The sequence below is a fragment of the Nansenia antarctica genome (assembly GCF_963989245.1).
Source record: "Nansenia antarctica genome assembly, chromosome: 10".
NCBI classification, from domain to species: domain Eukaryota; kingdom Metazoa; phylum Chordata; class Actinopteri; order Argentiniformes; family Microstomatidae; genus Nansenia; species Nansenia antarctica.
In genome coordinates this window covers 28,402,856-28,425,905 of record NC_137680.1, presented here as the reverse complement: position 1 = coordinate 28,425,905, position 23,050 = coordinate 28,402,856, and the positions used below count along the sequence as shown (strand labels likewise).

Here is a 23,050-nt window from a genome sequence, read left to right as displayed (position 1 = left end):
GAATGTCTTCAAACAGGAATGTCTGGTCAAATGTTCTGTGGTTAAGGATGCTCTGAACACCTGGCTGTAAAACCGTCAAGCCCCCTCACGCTGAAAGTGTTTGTGGCTAAATTCCTAACTGCCGTTCTTTTTCTTTGTGTGTTGGGTTTCAAAAGAGTAGGTTGTCAAGGGAATGGAGAGAGAGAGAGAGAAACGGAGACACAGACGGAGAGAGAGAGAGACAGAGAGATGGACAGACGACTATAGTTAACATGCAGTTTGTTGCTTGTCATGTCTCATAAGTTGCACCACAAGCTGTCATGCCCGCTCCTGTCTTATAAGTTGACAAGTGCCTCTGAGACTGGGTGCAGGGGACTTGTCTTCAGTGTTCAAGGCTACTGTCACATCTAAACCAGTCTTGACCTAGCTGTTTGTCTCCAGTGTAGTTTGTCAATACTTTATTTGGAATCGGCTTGATGAAGACAAACATTTTGGTTGCCGGGCTGGATGGGCCTTTGTTTGTGGGAATGCCATGGAAACAAGAGGGCGGGAGGGAGGGAGGGAAAAAGAGAAAGGGGGAGGCCTCTGAACAAGTAGTGTTTGTATTGGGATGTGTGACTCAGAGAAAGGGCCGCAGACTGACGGATCCTTTCCACTGTGAGGGCGTCACCAGGGTGTTCCCATGGCCACCACCTGTCCACACACACACACACACACACACACACACACACACACACACACACACACACACACACACACACACACACACACACACACACACACACACACACACACACATACACACAGATACACACACACACACACACACACACACACACACACAGAAAGAGACACACACACACACACACACACACACGTGTATACACACATACATACACACACACACACACAGGGACAGACAGAGACCCACACACACACACTCACACACACCTACCAAAATATCTGTCTCTCCATGACATTGGACTTGTTATATCATCGCTCCTCCCCTGGGCCATAAGTATAAGCACATAATGATCTGCAGACTGAGTAGTGCCGTTATAGGAGGACTAGCACCCGTCAACATGACCTCTGGGAATATCTGCACCTTTCAGCGGGAATATAGGAGTCGTGCACAGAGAGAGTATTTTGGGTTTCCATTTTGGGAATCCGTATCGATTCAGAGGATTATTTTGCAAACAAGATTTTTTCACCGCAAGGATGCTTGTAGGAAGGAACCCACCATTTCACTCCAAGGTGATGATTTGCAATCATCAGCCATGGATGATATCAATGATATTCATTATTTTGTTTTTACAGTAAAAAATAAATAAAAAATTTCCTGGATTCATGTATATTCAAGTGGATTTCTTCCTACTTTGCACTTAAAGTGGAAGCTTTTATTGACAGACCGCCCGTGTTAACAGCTCAGATCACTGTGTCTGTGCTATCGCTCTGAGCGAATGAACGAGGAATGGAGAGAGAGAGAGAGTGATGGGGCATGACAGAGGAAAGGAGAGGGAGAGAGTGATAGGGTAGAGAGAGAAAAGGAGAGGGAGAGAGTGATAGGGTAGAGAGAGAAAAAGAGAGAGAGAGTGATAGGGTAGAGAGAGAAAAGGAGAGAGAGAGTGATAGGGTAGAGAGAGAAAAGGAGAGAGAGAGAGTGATAGGGTAGAGAGAGAAAAGGAGAGAGAGAGAGAGTGATAGGGTAGAGACTAAGAAAAGGAGAGAGAGAGAGAGTGATAGGGTAGAGAGAGAAAAGGAGAGAGAGAGAGTGATAGGGTAGAGAGAGATATGACAGCAACTGCTCTGCTCCAGTGTGTGTGGGCTCTGTCTGCGTCAAGTCTAGCTTGGCTCCTCCCTGCTGCCCCACCCTCTCCCTCCTTCACTCCCTCCCTCCTCTCTGTCTCTCTCTCTCTCCCTTCCCTCCCCTCTGTCTGCCTCTAGCAATATATGTGCAGGGAGTGACGGCCAGACAGCCAGGGCAGGCAGCAGCACTGAACTGATCCTTTTCCCCATTCTCCACAGGAGCACGCGCAGAACCAGAGAGGAAAACACACCCCACTAACAGTGGACACACAAGCACACACACACACACCGCAGCTCAACTTCAAGAACGGTCCGGCTCTGCACAGACACACACACGCCGTTGCTGCTTCAGGAGGCTTTCACTGGCAACCCTCCCCTAAGGTAAGACTGGGACACAGTTCACTTTGAGATCTGTTTGTACGAGATCTGTTTGTACGAGATCTGCTTGTCATACAGGGAGATAAGTAGTGTAGTCTCAGATGGGAGATATACCTGCCCTTTGATCCTGACGCGTAGGTGGCAGAGTAAAGGATCTTTGGCCTTATCCTGTGGCCTTATCCATCAAGATTTTCTTTCACTTTCACGCTGATTGGCAGGGGTGAGGAACAGCATGTCTTGTTAGAAGTTAAATTGTGCTTTTAATGCATGATTGTGTTAAGTAAAAGTACATGTATTGTCAATCCTTGTGCGCCTGTATATTATGTTGTGTATGGAGTAGAGTAAGAGTATGTTTTAGATGGTGTAAGGCAGTCGCATGTATAAGTTACTTATTCATCATGGTTTGGTTTAGTGTAAGGGATATAGTATTGCAGTTCAGTAGTAATACAGTAGTACTGTATTCATAGCACAATCAAATGTATGTCTCTGCTGTTTCTGGCGCTCTGTTAGGTCTCATTTTTGGAGGAGTCATTATTTGGATAGGCTCAGTATTTGGGGATCATTACTTGGACTTCAAACGCCCCCCCCACCCCCCACCCTCACATACACACACAGAGATAGAGAGAGAAGTAGAGAAAGTACATTCATCTCCTAATCAGGGCATCCTGCAGTGTTTGTTTATGTAGTGACTGTGAGTCAGGGTTGAGGTATTACAGTATGAATGGACGGATGAATGAAAGGCAGGCCTGGGAAGAGGCATCCAAGGGCAGATCTGTCATATTTAATGAGCGGGGTGTAATTGGCAGACTGCTGGTCCTTCCTTGCTGTCTTAACAAGCAGTTAGTGTACAAGGGAGATGATGGAGGAAGCTGCTTTCTATTATGTAGTTGTTGTTGTTGATGTTGTTTTTTTCAATGTGTTGTATGCTTCTGTAGTTCCTGGGTTACTACAATTGTCTGCTAATTACCTTTCAGTGAGCTCGAGGTGGGTTAGACACTGTATGATTGTGGGGAACTTGGCTTGCCCAGACGAGAGCTGAGTAAAGTAGCTTAAATGAGGTAGACTACATTGCTGACTAAAGTCCAGCCAACTATCAGATTGTGTACTCTCTCTGCCAAGTTTCATTCTGAAGTTATAAAAAGTAGGCGTGATTCTGTAATGGGGTCATTTCTGACAGTCAATCAGGCTATCTTTTTTTAGTTTTTTTTTAGAAGTATTAGTTTTCAGAGGGTTATACACCTAAAAACAGGATCAAGAGAACAATATACACCCTCTTCTTAAGCAAACCCCCCACCCTCTCCACATATACACACCCTAACAAACAGAACAGCCATTCAGGCTATCTAAACAGAACCAGACAATCTTGACCAACTCCCCCAACTTCTTTCCCCTTTTACAGCCAATCACCCGACACCTTCACCTGAGCTTCTTTCTGAACCCACCACCACCGCCACCGTCGCCACAATGGGAACTCCGGCACAGAAACGCGGCGCCTCCGCCGCCGCCACCCCGCTCTCCCCGGCCCGCATCTCCCGGCTGCAGGAGAAGGAGGACCTGTGCAACCTCAACGACCGGCTGGCCGTCTACATCGACAAGGTGCGCTCGCTGGAGCTGGAGAACGCCGGCCTGCGCCTGCGCATCACCGAGTCGGACACGGAGGTGAGCCGCGAGGTGACGGGCATGAAGGCGGCCTACGAGACGGAGCTGGCCGACGCCCGCAAGACCCTCGACTCGGTGGCCAAGGAGCGGGCGCGCCTGCAGCTGGAGCTCAGCAAGGTGAAGGAGGAGTACAAGGAGCTCAAGGCCAGGTAAGGACCACCACCGCCGTAGGGGTTTCCTCTGGGTTGTTATCTCACGTCAAGGGGCCGGGGCACAAAGGCTATACCGTGGTCTCCAAATGTCAGGAAGTTAGTTCACTCGACCTTCATAGGAACGGCAGGGTTTCCCCCGTGTAGTATTTTCACGTTTACACACGGGGACGCAAAGGCTTAAAATGTCAGGAAGTTCACTCGACCTTCATAGGAACGGCAGGGTTTTCCCCTGTGTAGTATTTTCACGTTTAGACACGGGACGCAAAGGCTTAAAATGTCAGGAAGCCAATTACAGGTGGAGGGTTGACAGAGTTATGCAAAGAAGCATGTGGAAGGGGAGGGGCTGTTTTTGTTTTTGTTTGTTTGACCTGTGAAGTGCTCTGGGGGTGTGATGGAAGCGCTATAAAAATAAAATGCATTATTCTCGTTACAATTCTTATTAGAGGAGGGGATTAGACCCTCATAATCGCACCTGGAGGAACTAAACGTGTGCAAACACTCTCTTTTTTGAGTATGTTACTATGGTGCCATAAAATGGGTTTAGTTTGGGCTTGCTGCCCATTGGAATTTCTGGGCCAAAGGTTGAATTGGCGGGCACGCAATCAGATGTGCCGCTATAATGTTCATTGGAGTCCAATTACATTTCCTCTTTGTTCTGTGTTGGTAATTTTGGAAATTAGGGTTGGGGTGGTTAGGGTTAGGGTTAGGACAACCAGACAAGCAAATAGGACCTGCCTGCCGTCTGTTCTTATGGGGAACGTCAGGTCGCTGGTCAACAAGGCTGATGAGCTCTCTGCTCTGATGAAGGGACAGGGGGAATATGGGAAATGCAGCCTGCTATTCCTAACTGAATCCTGGCTGAATCCTGGTATCCCTGACGGGGCGATGGAACAAGATGGTTTCACAATGGTCCGCGCGGACAGAACGAGAAACAGCGGTAAGATAAAAGGAGGCGGGATCGCTGTGTTTGTTAATTCCAAATGGTGCAAGCCAGGTCATATCACTATCAAAGAGCAAGTCTGCACTCCAGACATAGAACTGTTGGCGCTAGGTTTGAGGCCAGATCTCTGTCCGAGAGAGTTTTCACATGTTGTGGCTGTGACTAGTTACATTCCACCAAGCGCGAACCCGGCGCGCGCAAATGACGTCATCCATTCCTGTATCGCGGGGATACAGACCGCTCACCCAAACGCATTTATCATTGTGAATGGGGACTTCAACCATGTAAATATGGAAAAGACATTGACGGATTTTACCCAGTATGTCACATGTAAAACAAGGGAGAACAAAATACTAGACAAACTATATGCCAATGTGAAGGGAGCCTACACATCCACTGCCCTCCCGCCACTAGGGGCATCCGATCACAATATGGTCTGGATGGAACCAACATACACCCCTATCATAAAAAGGCTGCCTATCACCACCAGGACTGTCCAGCAATGGTCAGAAGACGTGGAGGAGGAGCTGAGGGCGTGTTTTGAAACAACCGACTGGGGGATGTTCCAGAGAGTCCACGGGGAGGACATAGATGGTCTGCTAGACTGTGTCACAGACTATATTAAGTTCTGCGAGGAGAGCATCGTCCCCATTAAAAAGGTACGGTGCTTTCCTAACAACAAGCCGTGGATAAATGGGAACATCAAGAACCTTCTGAAAAGGAAGAGGAGGCTGTTTAAGGCAGGGGACACTGAGGGAGCCAGGGCCACTCAGAAGGAGGTGAAGAAGGAGCTGAGAGCAGCCAAAGAGGAATACAGGAGGAAATTGGAGGGCGGGCTAGAGGCCCACAGCTCCAAGGAGGTGTGGAAGGGCTTCAAGAAGATCACGGGCCACAAGCAGCCACATCCTGTGGTGGAGGGGACCCGAGAGCAGGCAGATGACCTGAACTGCTTCTTTAACAGGTTTGACCAACCATCCCCCTGCCACCCCCCACAGCCCCCGACCCTGTCACAGCCCCCGACCCTGTCACAGCCCCCGACCCAGCCCCCGACCCTGTCACAGCCCCCGACCCAGCCCCCGACCCTGTCACAGCCCCCGACCCAGCCCCCGACCCTGTCACAGCCCCCGACCCAGCCCCCGACCCTGTCACAGCCCCCGACCCAGCCCCCGACCCTGTCACCCCCCCCATCCCCCTGTCACCCCCCACAGCCCCCGACCCTCTCCTCCCCTCTCCAATGTACCGCACCCCTGGCAACAGTAGCCCCCACTCCCCCTGACACCCCAGCAGCACCCCAGCAGCAACTGCCTCCCCTTACCAACACCAGGAGCCAGGGAGCATGCTTCACACCTGGAGACAACGGTACTCACAGCTTTATAACATCTGAGCAGGTGAGAAGGCAGCTTTCCAGGGTGAATGTGAACAAGTCCAGAGGTCCAGACAACATCAACCCCAGGGTTCTGAAGGTGTGTGCTGGAGAGCTGGCGGACACATTCCAACATCTCTTCAGTCTATCTCTAAGACTGAGGAGGGTGCCACAGCTCTGGAAGACCTCTTGCATCGTCCCAGTGCCAAAGAAGGGACGGCCCAGCACCCCAAACGACTACAGACCTGTCGCCCTGACACCACAGGTCATGAAGATCCTGGAGAGGCTAGTGCTGCAACACCTTAAGCCCCAGGTGAAGGACTTCCTGGACCCCCGGCAGTTTGCATACCAGGAGAGCATGGGGGTGGAGGACGCCATCATTTACATGCTGCACAGGGCCTACACACACCTGGAGAGGCCACAGAGCATGGTGAGGACCATGTTCTTCGACTTCTCCAGTGCATTTAACACTATCAAGCCATCACTGCTGGCTGACAAACTAGCAGTGATGTGTGTGGAGGACTCCCTGACGGCTTGGATCCACAACTACCTCACAGACAGGCGTCAGTATGTGAGACTGCAGGGCTGTCAGTCTGAGGTGGTGGTGTGCAACACCGGTGCCCCCCAGGGAACTGTTCTGTCACCCTTTCTCTTCACCCTCTATACCTCCGACTTCCAGTTTAGCTCCGACCAGTGCCACCTGCAGAAGTTTTCGGATGACTCCTCTATCGTCGGTTACATCACAGACGACAGGGATGAGGAGTACAGGGCCCTGGTGGAGAGCTTCGTGCAGTGGTGCGACACCAACTACCTTTTGCTTAACACCAGCAAAACAAAGGAGTTGGTGGTGGATTTTAGGAGGAAGAGAAGGACCCCAGCCCCCATCACCATCAAGGGGGTGGAAGTCGAGAGGGTGGACTCCTACAGGTACCTGGGAGTACAAATTAATAACAAACTGGACTGGACTGACAACACCGAGGCTCTTCTCAGGAAAGGGCAGAGCAGACTGTTTTTCCTGAGAAGGCTGAGGTCTTTCGGTGTCTGCAACAAGCTGCTGCAAATGTTTTATCAGTCGGTGGTTGCCAGCGTTCTGTTCTTCGCCGTGGCCTGCTGGGGTGGAAACATCTGTGCCAGGGATGCTGCGAAGCTAAACAAACTGGTGAAGAAGGCCAGCTCTGTGGTGGGGACCGGGCTGGACAGCCTAGAGGTGGTGGCAGAACAGAGGATGGGGAAAAAACTGGCGGCCATGCTGGCCAATCCCTCCCACCCGATGTACTGCGAGCTGGCAGGGATGAGGAGCAAGTTCAGCCACAGATTTGTTCTCCCCCGTCAAAGTACAAAAAGATTTGGACAGTCCTTTATTCCAGCTGCACTCCGACTCTACAACCAGGCCCTGCAGGGTGGGGGAGACCTGGAGATGGAACTTTTGGAACTTTTTACTTATTGAGCCTGCACTGTTTTATGTTTTTTATTGAATGTTTTTCTGTTTTCTGTACTGAATGTTTTCTGCCCTAACTGAGCTGTTTGACAACAAAATTTCCCCATTGGGGACAATAAAGGTTTTCAATCAATCAATCAATCAATCAGGAACATAGGTTATCGGAACATTTTGCAACCCTCATTTTATTTGACATCATCATTGTGGTAATGTGCTGCTTACCCTGAGCCAGCTCTGACACACCGACCAGTTCGGGCCTGCTTGTGCTCCATAAACACACTCACTCTCTCATTTCCGCTACTATGTTCCACTTCTATGTTCCACCACTATGTTCCACTGCTATGTTCCACCACTATGTTCCGCTACCAGGTTCCACTAGTATGTTCCACTAATATGTTCCACTACCGTGTTCCACTACCATGTTCCACTACCGTGTTCCACTACCATGTTCCACTACCATGTTCCACTACCATGTTCCACTACCGTGTTCCACTACCATGTTCCACTACCATGTTCCACTACCATGTTCCACCACCATGTTCCACTACCATGTTCCACTACCGTGTTCCACTGCTATGTTCCGCTACCAGGTTCCACTAGTATGTTCCACTACCGTGTTCCACTACCGTGTTCCACTACTATGTTTCCGCTCTCTATTCCCAACCATCATCACATCTGCCTTGCTCCATCCCCCCCCCCCCCCCCCCCCTTGCACGACATCTAGCTGGATACTGACTTTTTTTTAGTAGGGCAGGGGGGGATAGAGATAGTGAAGAAAGACAGGAAACGTGGGAGGAGGAGGAGGAGAGGTACAGTATGTCAGCAGGGTGTGGGCCGGATTCGAACCCATGTCGACATGGGCATATGACACAACCCATATTTGAATGCACAATGACGCCCCACATCATCCATACCCATACCTGATGCGTACTACTAGTCCCGTAACACCCACCTGGGTAATGCAACACATCCGCGGAATTCACACAACCCATTAGTCTAGCTCACACAGTCAGTTTCAACACTTCTGCGCCACTGGAATTCCTCCCTGGAACGGGTGTGAACAGCTAACATGCCAGACATTACTTGAGTACGTTCCTATAGGTTAAAGGTGTGTAATGAAGGGCTCAGGTAGTAAAAACAGCTCTGTGACTCCAGGCCCCCTGAGGCTTTGTGTCATGGAGCTACGCCCCTGACCAACAGGCTCCGACTAGCAGGTTAAATGACACGTTTGACACCGCCTGAATGCCATGCATGGTTCGGCCTATTAGGCAAGATTGAAGGTGACATTTAACCAAAGCGGCTTAGCACAACATTGATGATGTGATTGATGAGTGTTTTATCTAAAGTGATTTGCTCTCACGAGATGTACCTAGACACAGGGTTCCCGCGCTGGTCTTAAAAAGTCTTAAAGTCTAAAATCCAGCATTCCAATTTATAAGGCCTAAAGTTATTTGGTCTAAAAATGAGGTGCTAGGTCTTAAAAACGAGATCCTGCAAGGAAATCAGTCCGACCACATCTATTTACGCAGAAATTAATCAAGCTGGAACCCAAAAAATGCCAATTCGCTTCCTTTTTTGTCTGTATGGCAGTGAAATCCCTAATTTCATCACCTCGAGGATGACAAAAGGCTATCATATGGTGTCGCGAATAGGTCTAAAATTCTATTCAAAGAGGTCTAAAAAAAGGTCTAAAAAGGTCTTACATTTGACTTGTTGAAACTTGTAGGAACCCTGTATACAGTACATGAAGCCCATGTGAGGGTCAGACCTGCAGTTTTGGGATTGCAAGCACCGCGCTCCAGCACAACTGACAGGGTTCCTACAAGTTTCAACAAGTTAAATCTAAGACCTTTTTAGACCTTTTTTAGACCTCTTTGAATATCATTTTAGACCTATTCGCGACACCATATGATAGCTTTTTGTCATCCTGCCATAGCTTCATTCGCCAATAATTTCTCCCGGGGGCAGCGAATTTGGCATTTTTTGGGTTCCAGCTTGATTCATTTCCACGTAAATAGATGTGGTCGGACTGATTTCCTTGCAGGACAAGCTAATCTAATTGTTTAGACCTAGCACCTCATTTATTAGACCTAATAACTGAAACTTGGCACCTTTTTAGGCCTTATAGATCGGATTGTTGGAATTTAGACTTTAAGGCTTTTTAAGACCAACTCAGGAACCCTGAACTGAGCTATTTGAGCTCATGTTTGCTTAGGTTAGACCCAGTGTTGATGTTGGCAGGCTTTGTAGTCGTTTTAGTCTTGGTCTTTGGATGAAGATGCACATTGGTTTTGGTCGCATTTAGTCATTTCTGTCCTTCTTGTTTGATGAAGACTGACAGCATTTTAGTGTGGTTTTGGTCTACAAAAACTCTCAAAACATTTTAGTCAAGTTTTCGTCGATGACTAGGGCTAGACTTAAAATGTTGTGAGTTTTTGTGGACTGAAACTGCGCTGGAATGTTTTCAGTTTTCGTCAACGGGAACCGGACTGGAACTAAGAAGGATGGAGGTGACTGGGTTGTGTCTAGAACTGGTGTGTATCTTCGTCTAAAGACTAAAGCTAAAAAGCAGTTTTGGTATTGCAAGCACCGCGCTCCAGCACAACTGAGCTATTTGAGCTCATGTTTGGTTTAGGTTAGAGCTAACCTTGAAGGGAATGTTAGCTTGTGGCTTTTTACCGGCCATATGTACCTGAGTGTCTCCACCGACAGCAACACACACACACACACACACACACACACACACACACACACACACACACACACACACACACACGCACTCTCTCTCCCTGCAGCAGGCAGCAGCCTGCGATGACTCCCCTGGAATGTGTCGGAGTCTTGGCAAAGTGCAACTCGGGTTACAGACAGAGCCTTACAGAGAAAACTGAGTAGACTTGAAAGTAATGTTTTCTGCACTTGTTTCTCCACCTACTGTAGGGTGTTTTGCGCTCGCTACCCCATCATTTATGCATGCTGTTTGTTCCCTCTGAAGGGGGAAGAGAAGAAGCAGAATAGAGAATGAGCTTTTGTCAGACGTGTGCAAACACAACGTTCAACAGCTCCACGCGTTCACAAGGCCGTGGGGATTTCAACACTGCATATTTCCCCCCACTGGCGCCGTTGTGTTGTGTCACATGGTGGGTGTTTCTGTTGACGCTACAGCGTGCAGGATGACATGTTTGTGTGGGGATAATCCTGCAGGTTGGGGTGTGGCCGGTCTAGGAGGATGACTTGGGCGTGTGAGATTCTGGTCTGGTTGTAGTGGATGGTGAGTCAGAGAGTTGAGTGAGGGACACACACTCACACACACACGCACACTCTCACACACACACACACACACACACACACACACACACAGACACACACACACACACACACTGTGAGTATAGCCTCATTCTCAGCTTTGTATCTTTGTAGCTATAGTCCTACTATAAGCCTGAAACAATGTTAGGCTGTTTGTTGGCATGGATACTAATCAAGCCCATGCTTAGTCAGAGAGTGGTGAGTGTAGGAACGTTGTAGGAAATGCAGTTGATTTAGCAAGTATCCACTTTTATTTTTCATTGTGGCCATTTATATTTCCATAGTTAGACTGCTATTAAAGTAGCAGCAACTCCGATAACTACACTGTTATCCAAAGGAAACCAATCATTTGACGCACATGCGGTGGAAGCGTATCACCCAATCCCGCGTGGGCCGGCTCCCCGTCTCTAGGCTGCAGACAGTCACTGTGTTTGTCAGTGTTTGGTTGCCATGGCGCCCAGAAGTCTTGGCATGGGCATGTGACAGGGTGGTGACTCAGAGGTTTTTTCTGGGCCTCGCGGGATTCTGGGAATGGGCTGACCGCGGGCTCTCCGTGTCCCACAGTGTACAGGAAGCTGGTGAGATCTGGACTACTGGGACAGAGTAGTGTGTCAGACGTTTATTAATAAGCATATCAACAGGTTATTCTTGTTTGCTGGTGGCCTGAGGTGTGTGAGTGAGACACTGCAGATAAGTGCCTTTGATAGATAAGGAATCTCTCCCAAAAGCTGAATGATTCAGGTTAATATGTGACCCACTCTTATCAGAGACAAGGGTGGTACTCAAATCTTGAAACATGACTAATCGACAAACAGGAAGCAACTGTTTCAACAGTATCTTTGATTATTCAAATATTAACTATAATATTTAAAAAACGTCAATCAATGCTGCTGCCTCAAGCAAATCAATGATATTAAATTTCAAAATCTCAACTGCCGGCTCTAATTACATGGCTGTAGCCTTGCGCAAGAATACAGTGCCAGTTCAAGCACTATTTAACGTGCTGGCTGCAACAGATGTGCAGTAGCTGTCGCCGAACAGGCCGGGTGACTGTACACACCTGCTCAGCTCACAGACATGACAGTGGACCTCCCCATACAGGCGTCTTTGTGTGTGTAATTACTTCAACGAACACATGCAACTCTCCAGAGGCTAGAGCAAACACTAGCCACTTTGCGACAATGCTATGTGCCTGTGCGTGCCAAAGACGTAGCAGGGGCCAACTGGTGCTCAAACTAAAGCCCGGTGCTTCAAGACGATAGTGATAACATGCCTGTATGATTTTACAGGTCCTCATCCCTCTACTCACATTCCCTAGCACCTGGTGTTATTTTGTCTCTGCGTTGTGTATTTGAATTCGTAGGTTCGCAAGAATACAGAAATTCTTGGACAATTCCAACAAAGCTGGGCTTTTTTGCCCACCCTACCCACTCTCCGTAGTAGGATGTGACAGTTTGTTTACATTTTGCAATTCGCAAGACGACGAACTGTATAGAGTCAATACCAACACGTGGAAAATAGCCTCAAGGTACCTAACAGGTTCTCTTTACTTTTAAGCCCTTTCTGACTATTTCATTTGTAAAAAATAAATAAATCTAAAAAAGCTGTATTCAAAGCAATTTGCTAACAGAGAGCTATAACTTGGTTTATGCTAGCCACCCAGCAAGTTAGCTAGCCAACTAAAGCACCGTGCTCTAACCGCACCCTCGTCTGATGAGGACCAGGGGGGTAGAGGAGGCTAAAAGCCAGAGTATTAACCACCAATAGGCCCGTAGTAAGCACTGCTGAAGCCCCGGGGGGACTGTGGAAAGGCAGTTGACCTTGACACACACAGCGTTAGCCCCGCTGTGGAGATGGGGTCTAGGCTAACAGTGTTTGACCTGTTAATTATTTGCATGGGTGACAGACAAACAAACAATATTTGTCTACGGACCTCCAGGCTAGAACGTTAGTGTATTATTCAGGACTTCTGCTAGGCTAGGACGGCTCGGCTGGAGAATAAAGGGCGCAGGTGCTAAAAGACAGACTACTCGGCTAAGACGTTGCTAGGATCGAGACACGCACCGCTAAGCTAAGACATGAGCCACAAGGGTTAACCCTAACCCCAAATTTGTCGAGGTCTAATTTGATCGTTCTGTCGGCGCGGGCCTCCCCCTTACTGTATAACAGGGGCGCCGCCAGAGTCTCGTGCCCCTCAGCTGTGCCCATGGCTGTGAAACATAAGTCTGTGTGGGGAAACCCGCAGATACTGATCATCACTGGAAGGCCTTCCCTCCCACCCCAGACAGATGCATAGATGTCTGTCTGCTCCTGATAATGCACAGGAACACCCATGCCAACTCTGCTGTGTCATACCAACACCATGTCAATATCTACACACTGTTTGGTTGACTCACATTTTAAACTGTTTGTAAAATGATGTAATGTGGGCAATCATTTAGCAAATATATACAGTATATATATATTATTATTTTTTACTGATTTTATGCATCCCTGGTAGTAAAATTACTTTAATCCTTTTTACTGCTGGGCCACAACCTTATCTAACACAGACAATACAATGTTAACTTTTTATCACCAAAGGTGGTGAAATAAAACCGGTGCCGCTGTTCTTAGATCTCCAGAGTAACTCATTGGTGGATTTCAAAAGTAAACAGCCCTTCCCGCGGATTGAAAATCCACAAAGAGTTTATTGATGGATGATTATCCAAGGCTGACTGTGCCACACCTGTTGGAACAGAGCAGACCAGTGGAGCGAGGAGAGGGGCAGGATCATAGAAGGTCGCACAATGTGGCCTGCGGGTGGTCCATTGGTGTAACACCATGGCCTACAGTGCACACGTATGCCCATGTTGGCATGGGTTCATATCCGGCCCCATGCCCTGCTGACATGGCCTCTCCCCTTTACTTCCACGCCTCTCTCCACTGTCTCGATCCGAAAGATGAACAATCTAAGAGTGGGACTGCCCCACTCAAAAAAGATAACGCTTAAAAACCCTTTTACTGTGGAGAAAAGATTGTCTGAAAGAGGTGTACAGTGTGTTTCAGGAGCAGATGATAAGCTACAGCGGGACTGCCAGTGTAAGATGCTCTAGGACCTAGAGTCTAGGTGCTACGTGCCAATTATACTCACTACTATATACTCACTATTATACTATAGTATACAGTATACACTACTCACTACTTTTCTATAGTATATACACTACTCTCTACAATACTCTATATACACTATATATACTTCAATGCAATTTTGATGCTCTAAGGATATATACTTAGCGTTATTCACTTGACACTGGCACATACTTCCTGTACAGAGCAGACTGCAGGATGCTTATAAGAGTTCATAGTATAGTAATATACCCATTGGCAAAATCAATACTTTCACAATTAGTGGTAGCTCAACTTATTTACTTTGTTATTTCATTCCATTGACATGTTCAGTGGAGAAGCTGATACAAAGACATGCATTGCTGCTCTGTATGTGTTCAGATGTATTTTAGGCAAGCATGCCATCCCAACTTCTGGCATCTGGCACTATCAGAGCAAACACCAGGAAGTGTGGTACTTATCATATGGCACAAACATATTTCCTTGATTTTAGAACGTTTCTTCCTGCTGTTTCCGGTAATACTTTAATGGTTATTATTTTAATCCTTTATTTAACCAGGGTAGTCATATTGAGACAGTAGTCTCTTTTTCAAATGAGCCCTGGCCAAGAAATGCAGCACTTAATTAAAAAAGACACCACATACAGTAAAAAAAACATACAATATACAACATAAAATAACAACAAACAAGCAACAGAAACAGTGAGCAGACACGGGCTATAAAAGATAACCTAAGCACGAGTGGAATGAACATGCTAAGTTTCAACTTTTTCTGAAGTACATTCCACGTTGAAGGAGCATCGTAACAGAATGCAGTTTTACCAAATCCTGATCTGACATTTGGCACATTAAAGACAATGCTGTTATTAGACCTGAGGTTATATCTACTGTTTACTGCCATTGAAAAAACCTGATAAGTAAGATGGTAACAATCCAATCATTGCTTTATAAATGGTACAGTAGGACTGCATTGTCTTACATCATCTCATAATGGGAGCTGCCACCAGCAATTTTATTTTTGTTAAAAAAAAATCTTATCAGACAACATATTATGAAGACATTATACAGACACCGTTTAATGAGAATCACAACGTTCCTCATCCCATTCCATGAATTACAATGAACCCGTCCTCCAATTTCTACCTCCACCAGCCTCCCCTGATCTTAATAACACCATTATGTGTGTACCCCAGTTTCCGTTTTCAACACAACAACCATAAGTCCCACTTTGAAGTAGTTCTACTTAGGCCCTCTATTTATGGAATGTTAAAACCTGTCCAGAAACGTTTATTATTCTCCAGTTCTAAATGACACACTCTGTCCACAGTCCCTCTGTCCACTTAGAAAGTGGTGCCATCTGTTTATGTTGCCACTGTGAGGGCACACTCATCTATCTGTGTGATTACAGTACAGCAGTTTGGTTTTGTTTTGGTTTGCTCATAAACTCACTGCTCTTGTATTCATTCACTGAGATGTATGGACATTACAGCTTTGACATCTTCTAAAACAAGTCTTGAGTTCTCCAAACAGAGTTCTTTTTTGTTTTGTTTTTTCTTTACCTCATAAGCGTTCACATTGCTGAGGTGCATCATTGCTTCAGCGGATATCTCTTAGTTAGAATAAAACCCAATCAAAAAAACACTGGAAAGAAAAAGAATGATAGAACAGTAAAAAGAAAACAGGGAGGTTAAAGAGGGTGACAGCCCAGTCTAGTCACAGGTGGCCATGCAATCTATGTTTAGGCCCGACTAAAAATAACATTATTAGGCCAGGGGAAACTCTAAACAAAGTCTCTGACATAATGCGCTCTATGTGTATTTCATCATGTCACTATCTGGCCAGACTGACACATACTGTAGCTAGACAACAGCTGGACGACATTGAAGCCAGATTTGTTATGATAAAATGCTTCGGGTTTTTAAGTCTCTGCCCTAAAATGGACAACAGCTAGAACACACACCCAGGAGATTATGATGTTGTAAAGCTGTTCAAATACTTTTAGAGTTAAACACTTAACCCTCATTCAATACAGGCTTATACGCTCACAACCTCGGGTGTCCTCTTCCTCTGTGGAGAACAGGAAGTACACCTGAGTGAAATAGATGTGCACACCCAGTACACACCCGTATATTAATGTTGCGCAGAATTAAAAATTTATTGAAGAGACACTTAATCTCCTTTTTATTGCATAAAGTACCGACCCGCAAGCCCAACACGAACTGCACAAGGAATCAATGTTTGGTTTTCTAAACGTTAGCTGTTCAAGAAGCAAATAGCAGCTCAACAGAGCATCTAACCCATGCTCTATTTTCCCTGAGGGAAGAAATGTGTACCATGACAGTTCTTTGTGCTCTCTCCTCTCCTCCTCTCCTCCCTCCTCTCCTCTCCTCTCTTTAACCGCCGTCCCCAGGGGCTCCCCCATAGTCTACCATCATGACCTCACCCTGGATCATGTGACACGTGGTGGTCTTCTCAGGTTGGGCCAGTTTCAGCCGAAAGCTCCCTGGGGTTGGACGGTGTTCACATACTGATCACTCTCTTTGTTTAGGTCCTAGGGGTGTCATGGCAGAGCCTTTGATGTCTTCTGTGCAGTGTCCTTGAGTTTGAGAAAGGGACTTTTAAATTGAATTAAAAAAATTATGATCATGAATGTTTTTTTATGCTGATGTTTGTAAGGGAACATTTTGTTGATGCACCATTGTGTTTTCAGTTTGTTCTCCCTCACTAAAACTCACTAAAACAAACAAGTGCATGGGCGGCAGTAGCCTAGAGGTTAGAGAGGCCAGCTAGCAATCAGAAGGTCGCTGGTTCGATCCCGGCCTCAGGAGGGTGCTGCATGTGCCCTTGAGCAAGGCACTTAACCCCTAATTGTTCCAGGGGCGCCGACTATGGCTGACCCTGTACCTAGAGCATAAAATACCACATCCAACAATTAATTGACAAGTTGATTGCATGGCAAATAAAACATTATTATTATTTATATGTCAGTCGTATTTGATGTGCTTGATTTATATCAGTTCCCACTTCCCACGGTTTGAACCCCCATTGCACCAGATGAAAGAAGCGCAGCTCAAGAATTTGGAAGTATTTACTGCAGTATGTATTTGAACCTGGTCTATCCTCTATGTCTCCACTGCAGTAAAAATGTGACTGTAATTATGCCTTCACTGTAGTTTATGGATTGTTGTGTATTTCACCAGCTGTTCAACTACTTTATTGACTAGTAATGCATACTGCAGAGAGCTTCAGTGCTTTAGGAAATATCTGGCAGTAAACAACATGCTAGCACGCCTAGTCAACGTGATTTACAAGCTGCGAAGAATATTTGAAAAATGAAAAAAATAATAAATATTTTCTCGTAAATTCTTTTGTCTTTTCAACTTGGTAACCCCAAGGGGACTTCCCATACTATAGGTGTTAGCAGGTCGAGGCTAGTGGGAATAGCTAATGATACTCTACGCAGCCTTGCCCCTAACAGAGTACACTATGATGGAAACCAGATGTACTAGGACTGTAGTAGATGTGTTGCATGGCTGCTATATAGAGCTGCCTTTGTTGGGCTGTGTGGGTAATGACAGACTAGAGTTTGGACTTCAGTGGACCAGGACTTTGTTCCGAGGAGATTTTGGTGGGCTGGAAAGAGTGTGTGTGTGTAGAGTGGAGTTTATGGATCAGAGTTTCCAGAGCTCTTGGTTATTTCCAGGACTCAGCCAAGCTGCATGAGTCACTCTCTTACTGAATGGGTAAATCACTTTAAGATGCTGGGCCTCTACTACAGAAACACTAGCACACCCATGCACATGCATGCACGCACACACGTGTACACACTCACTCACGCACGCACTCACGCACGCACTCACACTCACACTCACACTCACACTCACACTCACTCACACTCACACTCACACTCACACTCACACTCACACTCACACTCACACACACACACACACACACACACACACACACACACACACACACACACACACACACTCACACACATATATATATATATACACACATGTGCTCCAAGGAGGTTCCCCTTTGGTAGTTGGAAAAATAAATGTGACCGCATGCAAACTGATCTGGTCAGCAATGCAAACCATCATTTGATGAACGTAGCTACCTCTGAATGCTAAGCTACTCTCCAGTGAATGTGAGACTACTTCTGTAGTCTTGTTTTCACCATGCAGGGACACATCCAGATGTTTCACATTTGTGTCAATAGCAATAGCTCTTGTTTACTTGAATCGTATGAACATTTAAAAAAATAAAAATAAAAATAAAAACGTTTATTCTGATGGTTAATCAGATGCAGTCCACAGTTCTACGCACACTACTGGGGAGATGCTAACTGACTTTTATGTGCAGTGGGTACATAGTGGTTGGTTATATCCATAGCTGGTGAACACTTAATTCTATATTAAATTCTCTCTATAGTAACGTTCTCTATTGTTAGATTTAAGAGGTCTTGGAATCTGCATAGGTATCTGTCTAAGTCTGTGTCTTCCTACAGATTCTGTGGTACTACTGTCTACTACTGTCTCTCTCTCTCTCTCTCTCTCTCTCTCTCTCTCTCTCTCTCTCTCTCTCTCTCTCTCTCCCTGTCTGTCTGTCTGTCTGTCTGTCTGTTTGTTTGTCAGTTTGTTTTATTTATCCCTGTGGCTGTGTGCCTGTTGTCATCCTGTCTGTCCCTTCTCCCTCATCCATATTCAACTGTCTCTCTCTCTATATCCCTCTTTTCTTCTCTTTCCCCTCTTTTCTTGTGCCTGTGGCCCTCTCTCTCCCACACGGCTCTTCCATGTACCTTTGCGTGAGAGTTGACCCTATATAGCAGATATAATGTGCTCATTACCACAGTTTGGCTCCAGTAATACTATTTCCTCCATGAGCTAATAAAGGCTAAATAACGCTAACGCTAACGCATCTCCTCTTCATTAACAAACACAGCCTGGTGTTAGCTCTCTGCTAACGCTAGTGCCACTCCCACTAGCCACATGGCACCGCTACAGGGATTTTATAGTAACTCAATGCAGCTGGATGGAGGGTCTGTTTACTCCATGTCAGAGCCAATCAGAGCACAGTTTGCTGTTGCTCTAAATGGAGCATTATGGTTTACCAAGGTTAGCTGCATCAAAGCTGAATTCCAAAGATGGCTTGGGAAACTGGTTTAGACTTGATGGTAATATGTGTTCTCCGCAACAATAGTAAGCGTGTGATTCTCTGTAGTGTTTTCCTTTAGTGTTATCTACTGAATTTTCTCCAAGTGAGTTTGTCTTTGTAATGTTGGTGGTATAGGCTGCTACATGTCTCAAGGAGGTTTCGGCCAAGGTTCTCTGCGGACCCTCGGGCGGTAACCTGTTTCTTACTACATTACTAGTTGTCTCAGCACTTGTACTCTGTCCAATGACAATAACCTTGAATCTAATCTAATGTTTACAACACTTCACCAGCATATTTACTGTCTTATCCTCCTATGCCACACTCATACCAGTTTACACTGTAGGTGACATTACTGCTACAACCTGAGTACGGCAAAAGCCAAGAGTGAACAAACAGTTTTCTGTAGTGCAGTACTTTATCTTAATCAAAAATAATCGAATGAAACAAACGTGATGCGTTTAGCTAGCTCTAACGCCACGATTCACACTGAATGAATGGGCACCAGGCCTCTGACTCATGTAGCCATGAATCACCGAATGGTAAATAAGGGGAACCAATCCTGGCTCTGACACACAGTGCCAGTCCCTTATCGGTGGGCGAGATACTTCCCTTTCACCGTTGGTGGAGCATGTGTTTGAATAAGGAGTATTATGGGATGCACAAACACATTTGTGTGTGACAGCAGCTGGTGAAAGCGGGGAATAAGTTGGCAACCAACTAGGTAGTAGTGGGGATTATTCTCCGAATCCATTGCATTACAATGTTTTGGCTTGACTAGGGAGTGTGTCATTGGTTTTCAACAACGTTTTTTATTTACAAGTTCATTTGACAATTTTCAGAATAAAAGTTTGGAGAACTTTTGATTGGTTGCCGACTTGTTCCCACTTTCACCAGCTCCTGGAATGCACTTAATAGCTCCTCCTGTCACATTTATGTACAGTATGCAGGGAACCTTGGAAACAGCGAGGGTCTCGCAAATCAGCACAGTACAACTTAGTTTGGCAATGTTAAAGATGGCTAAGGAACCAAGATGCATTCAAGATGGGTTTTATATGGTGTCGGGTGATGGAGGAACGTTAGGTGGTCTGTCTTCTCTCCATGTTCGCTTTAACGGTTGGTTGTCTTTTCTGACAGGCCCCTAGGGGAGACCTTGATGGTTGTTGTTGTTGACTTGCTTGTCATTTATAGTGTCCATGTGTGCAAACTCAAACACATACACACACACACACACACACACACACACACACACACATGGATGGGCGTGCCAGACAGAGGATTAAAAACAACTCCTGCCATTGTGTTCAGATCCCAGATGAGACACAGGAAATGATCATGTGCCAGCCTGCACTACTTTTGAGTGCTATTATTATTATTATTTTAATGTGAGTATTGCCAAACTTTCCTGGATCGGCCCCATGTCTGCTAGCAGCGTCTCTAAATGAGATTCATATCATCATCCTGTTAATGCTAGGATGTGCTAGTTGAATCGATACAGACAGCAGGCTATCAATCCGTGGTTTAAAGTCTCCTTTTCTCATTTTCGAGAATGAATTCAGTGGAAGTACAGAATATATCCCTCCTTGGCTCATTATATGATATAGTATGCCATTTCAAAGTTGTACTGTATATATCCAAGTACAGTTCTAATGGAATAGTCCATAGGCATGGCGTATAGTCTGGCAGTTGGTCTTGGAAAATGCCAGTTCTATTTCTAGAACTGTTTGTATTAAGGCCCCCGGTAATTTAACATTCTTACCTACTTTTTCCTCCCTCTATTCTCCACAGTCACAAAGTGTCCACTCTCTGAATAGATCTTAAACATCCTGGAAACGGGATCCGATGGTCTTTGGGGGACAGGTGGGGGAATCCCCGGTGTTTTCCATCTCACGTCGAGACGTCGTCAGGGTTTTTTAACACTGACTCACCTGTGACTCACCGCGCTGTACGTCTGTTCCCAAATGTCGGGTTAATCAATGCTGCCTACAACTCCCCGAAGTGGAGTTCTGTTTGGAGTAACACAGGAAATGGAAGGGGTGATGGGAGGGATTCTCAACCCTGGCGGGCCCACTGGTAGCAGAGAGGGGTTGTGGAGCTTGTTGTAATCAGCCTTGATTGAGCGTTCACTGGGACTTAGCCCGGTCCATTAGCACCATGATTTAGCATTGACCAGGTCTCTGCGCTGGGCTGTAGCACTGGGACTTAGCCCGGTCCATTAGCAAGATGATTTAGCATTGACCAGGTCACTGCGGTGGGCTGTAGCACTTGCTCTCATTGGGGGAAAAGGGGCTGTGTTTTCAAGGTGGGGGGGAAACAGGATAAAGTCACTTAGAAAAAAAAAAGTCACACACACACACTCAGGTGCTGGAGTTGGACATCTAGAAAGTGGGCAATGATGTCAGGTATGCACACACACACACACACACACACACACACACACACACACACACACACACACACACACTCAGGTGCTGAAGTTGGGCATCTAGAAAGTGGGCAATGATGTCAAGTATGCACACACACATTGTTTCCAGCAGTAGCACTACTGAGTAATCACAGTTCTGCTCACACTCCTGTACTAGGGTGTTTAAATAGTGGTGCTGTATTACCCATAATAGTTCTGACCTTTCCTCAGCCCTTTCTGTAGCCCTTCTCCATTTTGATTGGCCAGTTTCCATTGTTCATTTTTAACCTATGCCATTGTAAGAAAAGGACACCTGTCCTGCAATGAATCTGTTTAACATACTGTAGACCTTCTGGCGAAACGTCCTTTTCAATCTCGTGTCTTGGGCTTGCGTAGGGAGTAATTATCGGCTATTTAGGCGTCGCTGCTTTGTGTGTGCACTTTGAATGATGCATCGACCAGATCTGCCTATATAAATTATAGGCTTTTATTTGGTTTTCCCATCAGGAGCGTCAGAGAGGGATGTTTTTTTCAACCCGGCATACCTCAGACTATAGATACAGTATGCTGAAAGCTAAGCTGCTGCACTGAAAATGATTGGACTCTGTTTTCCATCCCTGTTTAAAAAACGTGGGGGAAAGAATGCCACACTCACTGTAGGCCTGGTGGAGTAGGCCCCTGTTGTCATAGCAACGGCACAGCAAAACAGTGAGGATGGTGGTGTTTTTTTTTTCTTATTCTTTCTTTCTTTCTTTTTTTTTTCTTGTCTTTTTGAGGCGGGCTCCATCCTCGTCACTGAAGTGGACAAAGATAGCAGTGAGTCACCCAAGACAGGGGGCTGAGCCGACACATTCCTCCTTTGTTATTTCTCTCTCTCTGTCTCTCTCAACCTCTCTCTATGGTTCTCTCACTCCCTCTCTCTCTCTCCCTCCCTCCCTCCCTCTCCCTCCCTCCCTCTCTCTCTCTCTCTCTCTCTCTCTCTCTCTCTCTCTCTCTCCTCCCCTCCCTCTCACACACTACCATTTGTTTTTCCACAGTAGCCTTTCCGACTCTGCCTTTGTACTTGGGAAGTGTTTTGAGAAACAGAACATCCTTGTGTGATAGAATCGTTTTACTTTGTAAAGGCTTTGATAGCAGCGGACGCACTCCCCAACTGTCTGGAATGCACACCAAAGCGCCACAGATTCAGGCTTGTTTCTTGTTTGGTAGGATTCGTGTTTGTGTTGCCACGACAATCGTGTATAATCTACCTCTGTATTTACGTTACATTTGCATCCGTCGTCTCTACCATACTGCACATACCATACTGTACTGTAAATACACCTTCTTTTCTATCCATTACGGCTAGGCTAAAACCCTACTGT

The 23,050-nt window shown here is 46.1% G+C and overlaps 1 protein-coding gene across 1 annotated transcript in view; it reads left to right on the top strand.

Moving 5' to 3' along the window:
- Positions 1 to 1,979: 1,979 nt before the first annotated feature.
- Positions 1,980 to 23,050, top strand: part of LOC308166139 (lamin-A-like) — a 37,863-nt gene continuing 16,792 nt past the window's right edge. The window contains exons 1-2 of the mRNA XM_080540397.1: positions 1,980 to 2,166; positions 3,563 to 3,971. Coding sequence (XP_080396523.1) covers positions 3,628 to 3,971 — 344 coding nt within the window. The 5' untranslated portion in view covers positions 1,980 to 2,166; positions 3,563 to 3,627. The remainder of the gene's footprint in view (positions 2,167 to 3,562; positions 3,972 to 23,050) is intronic.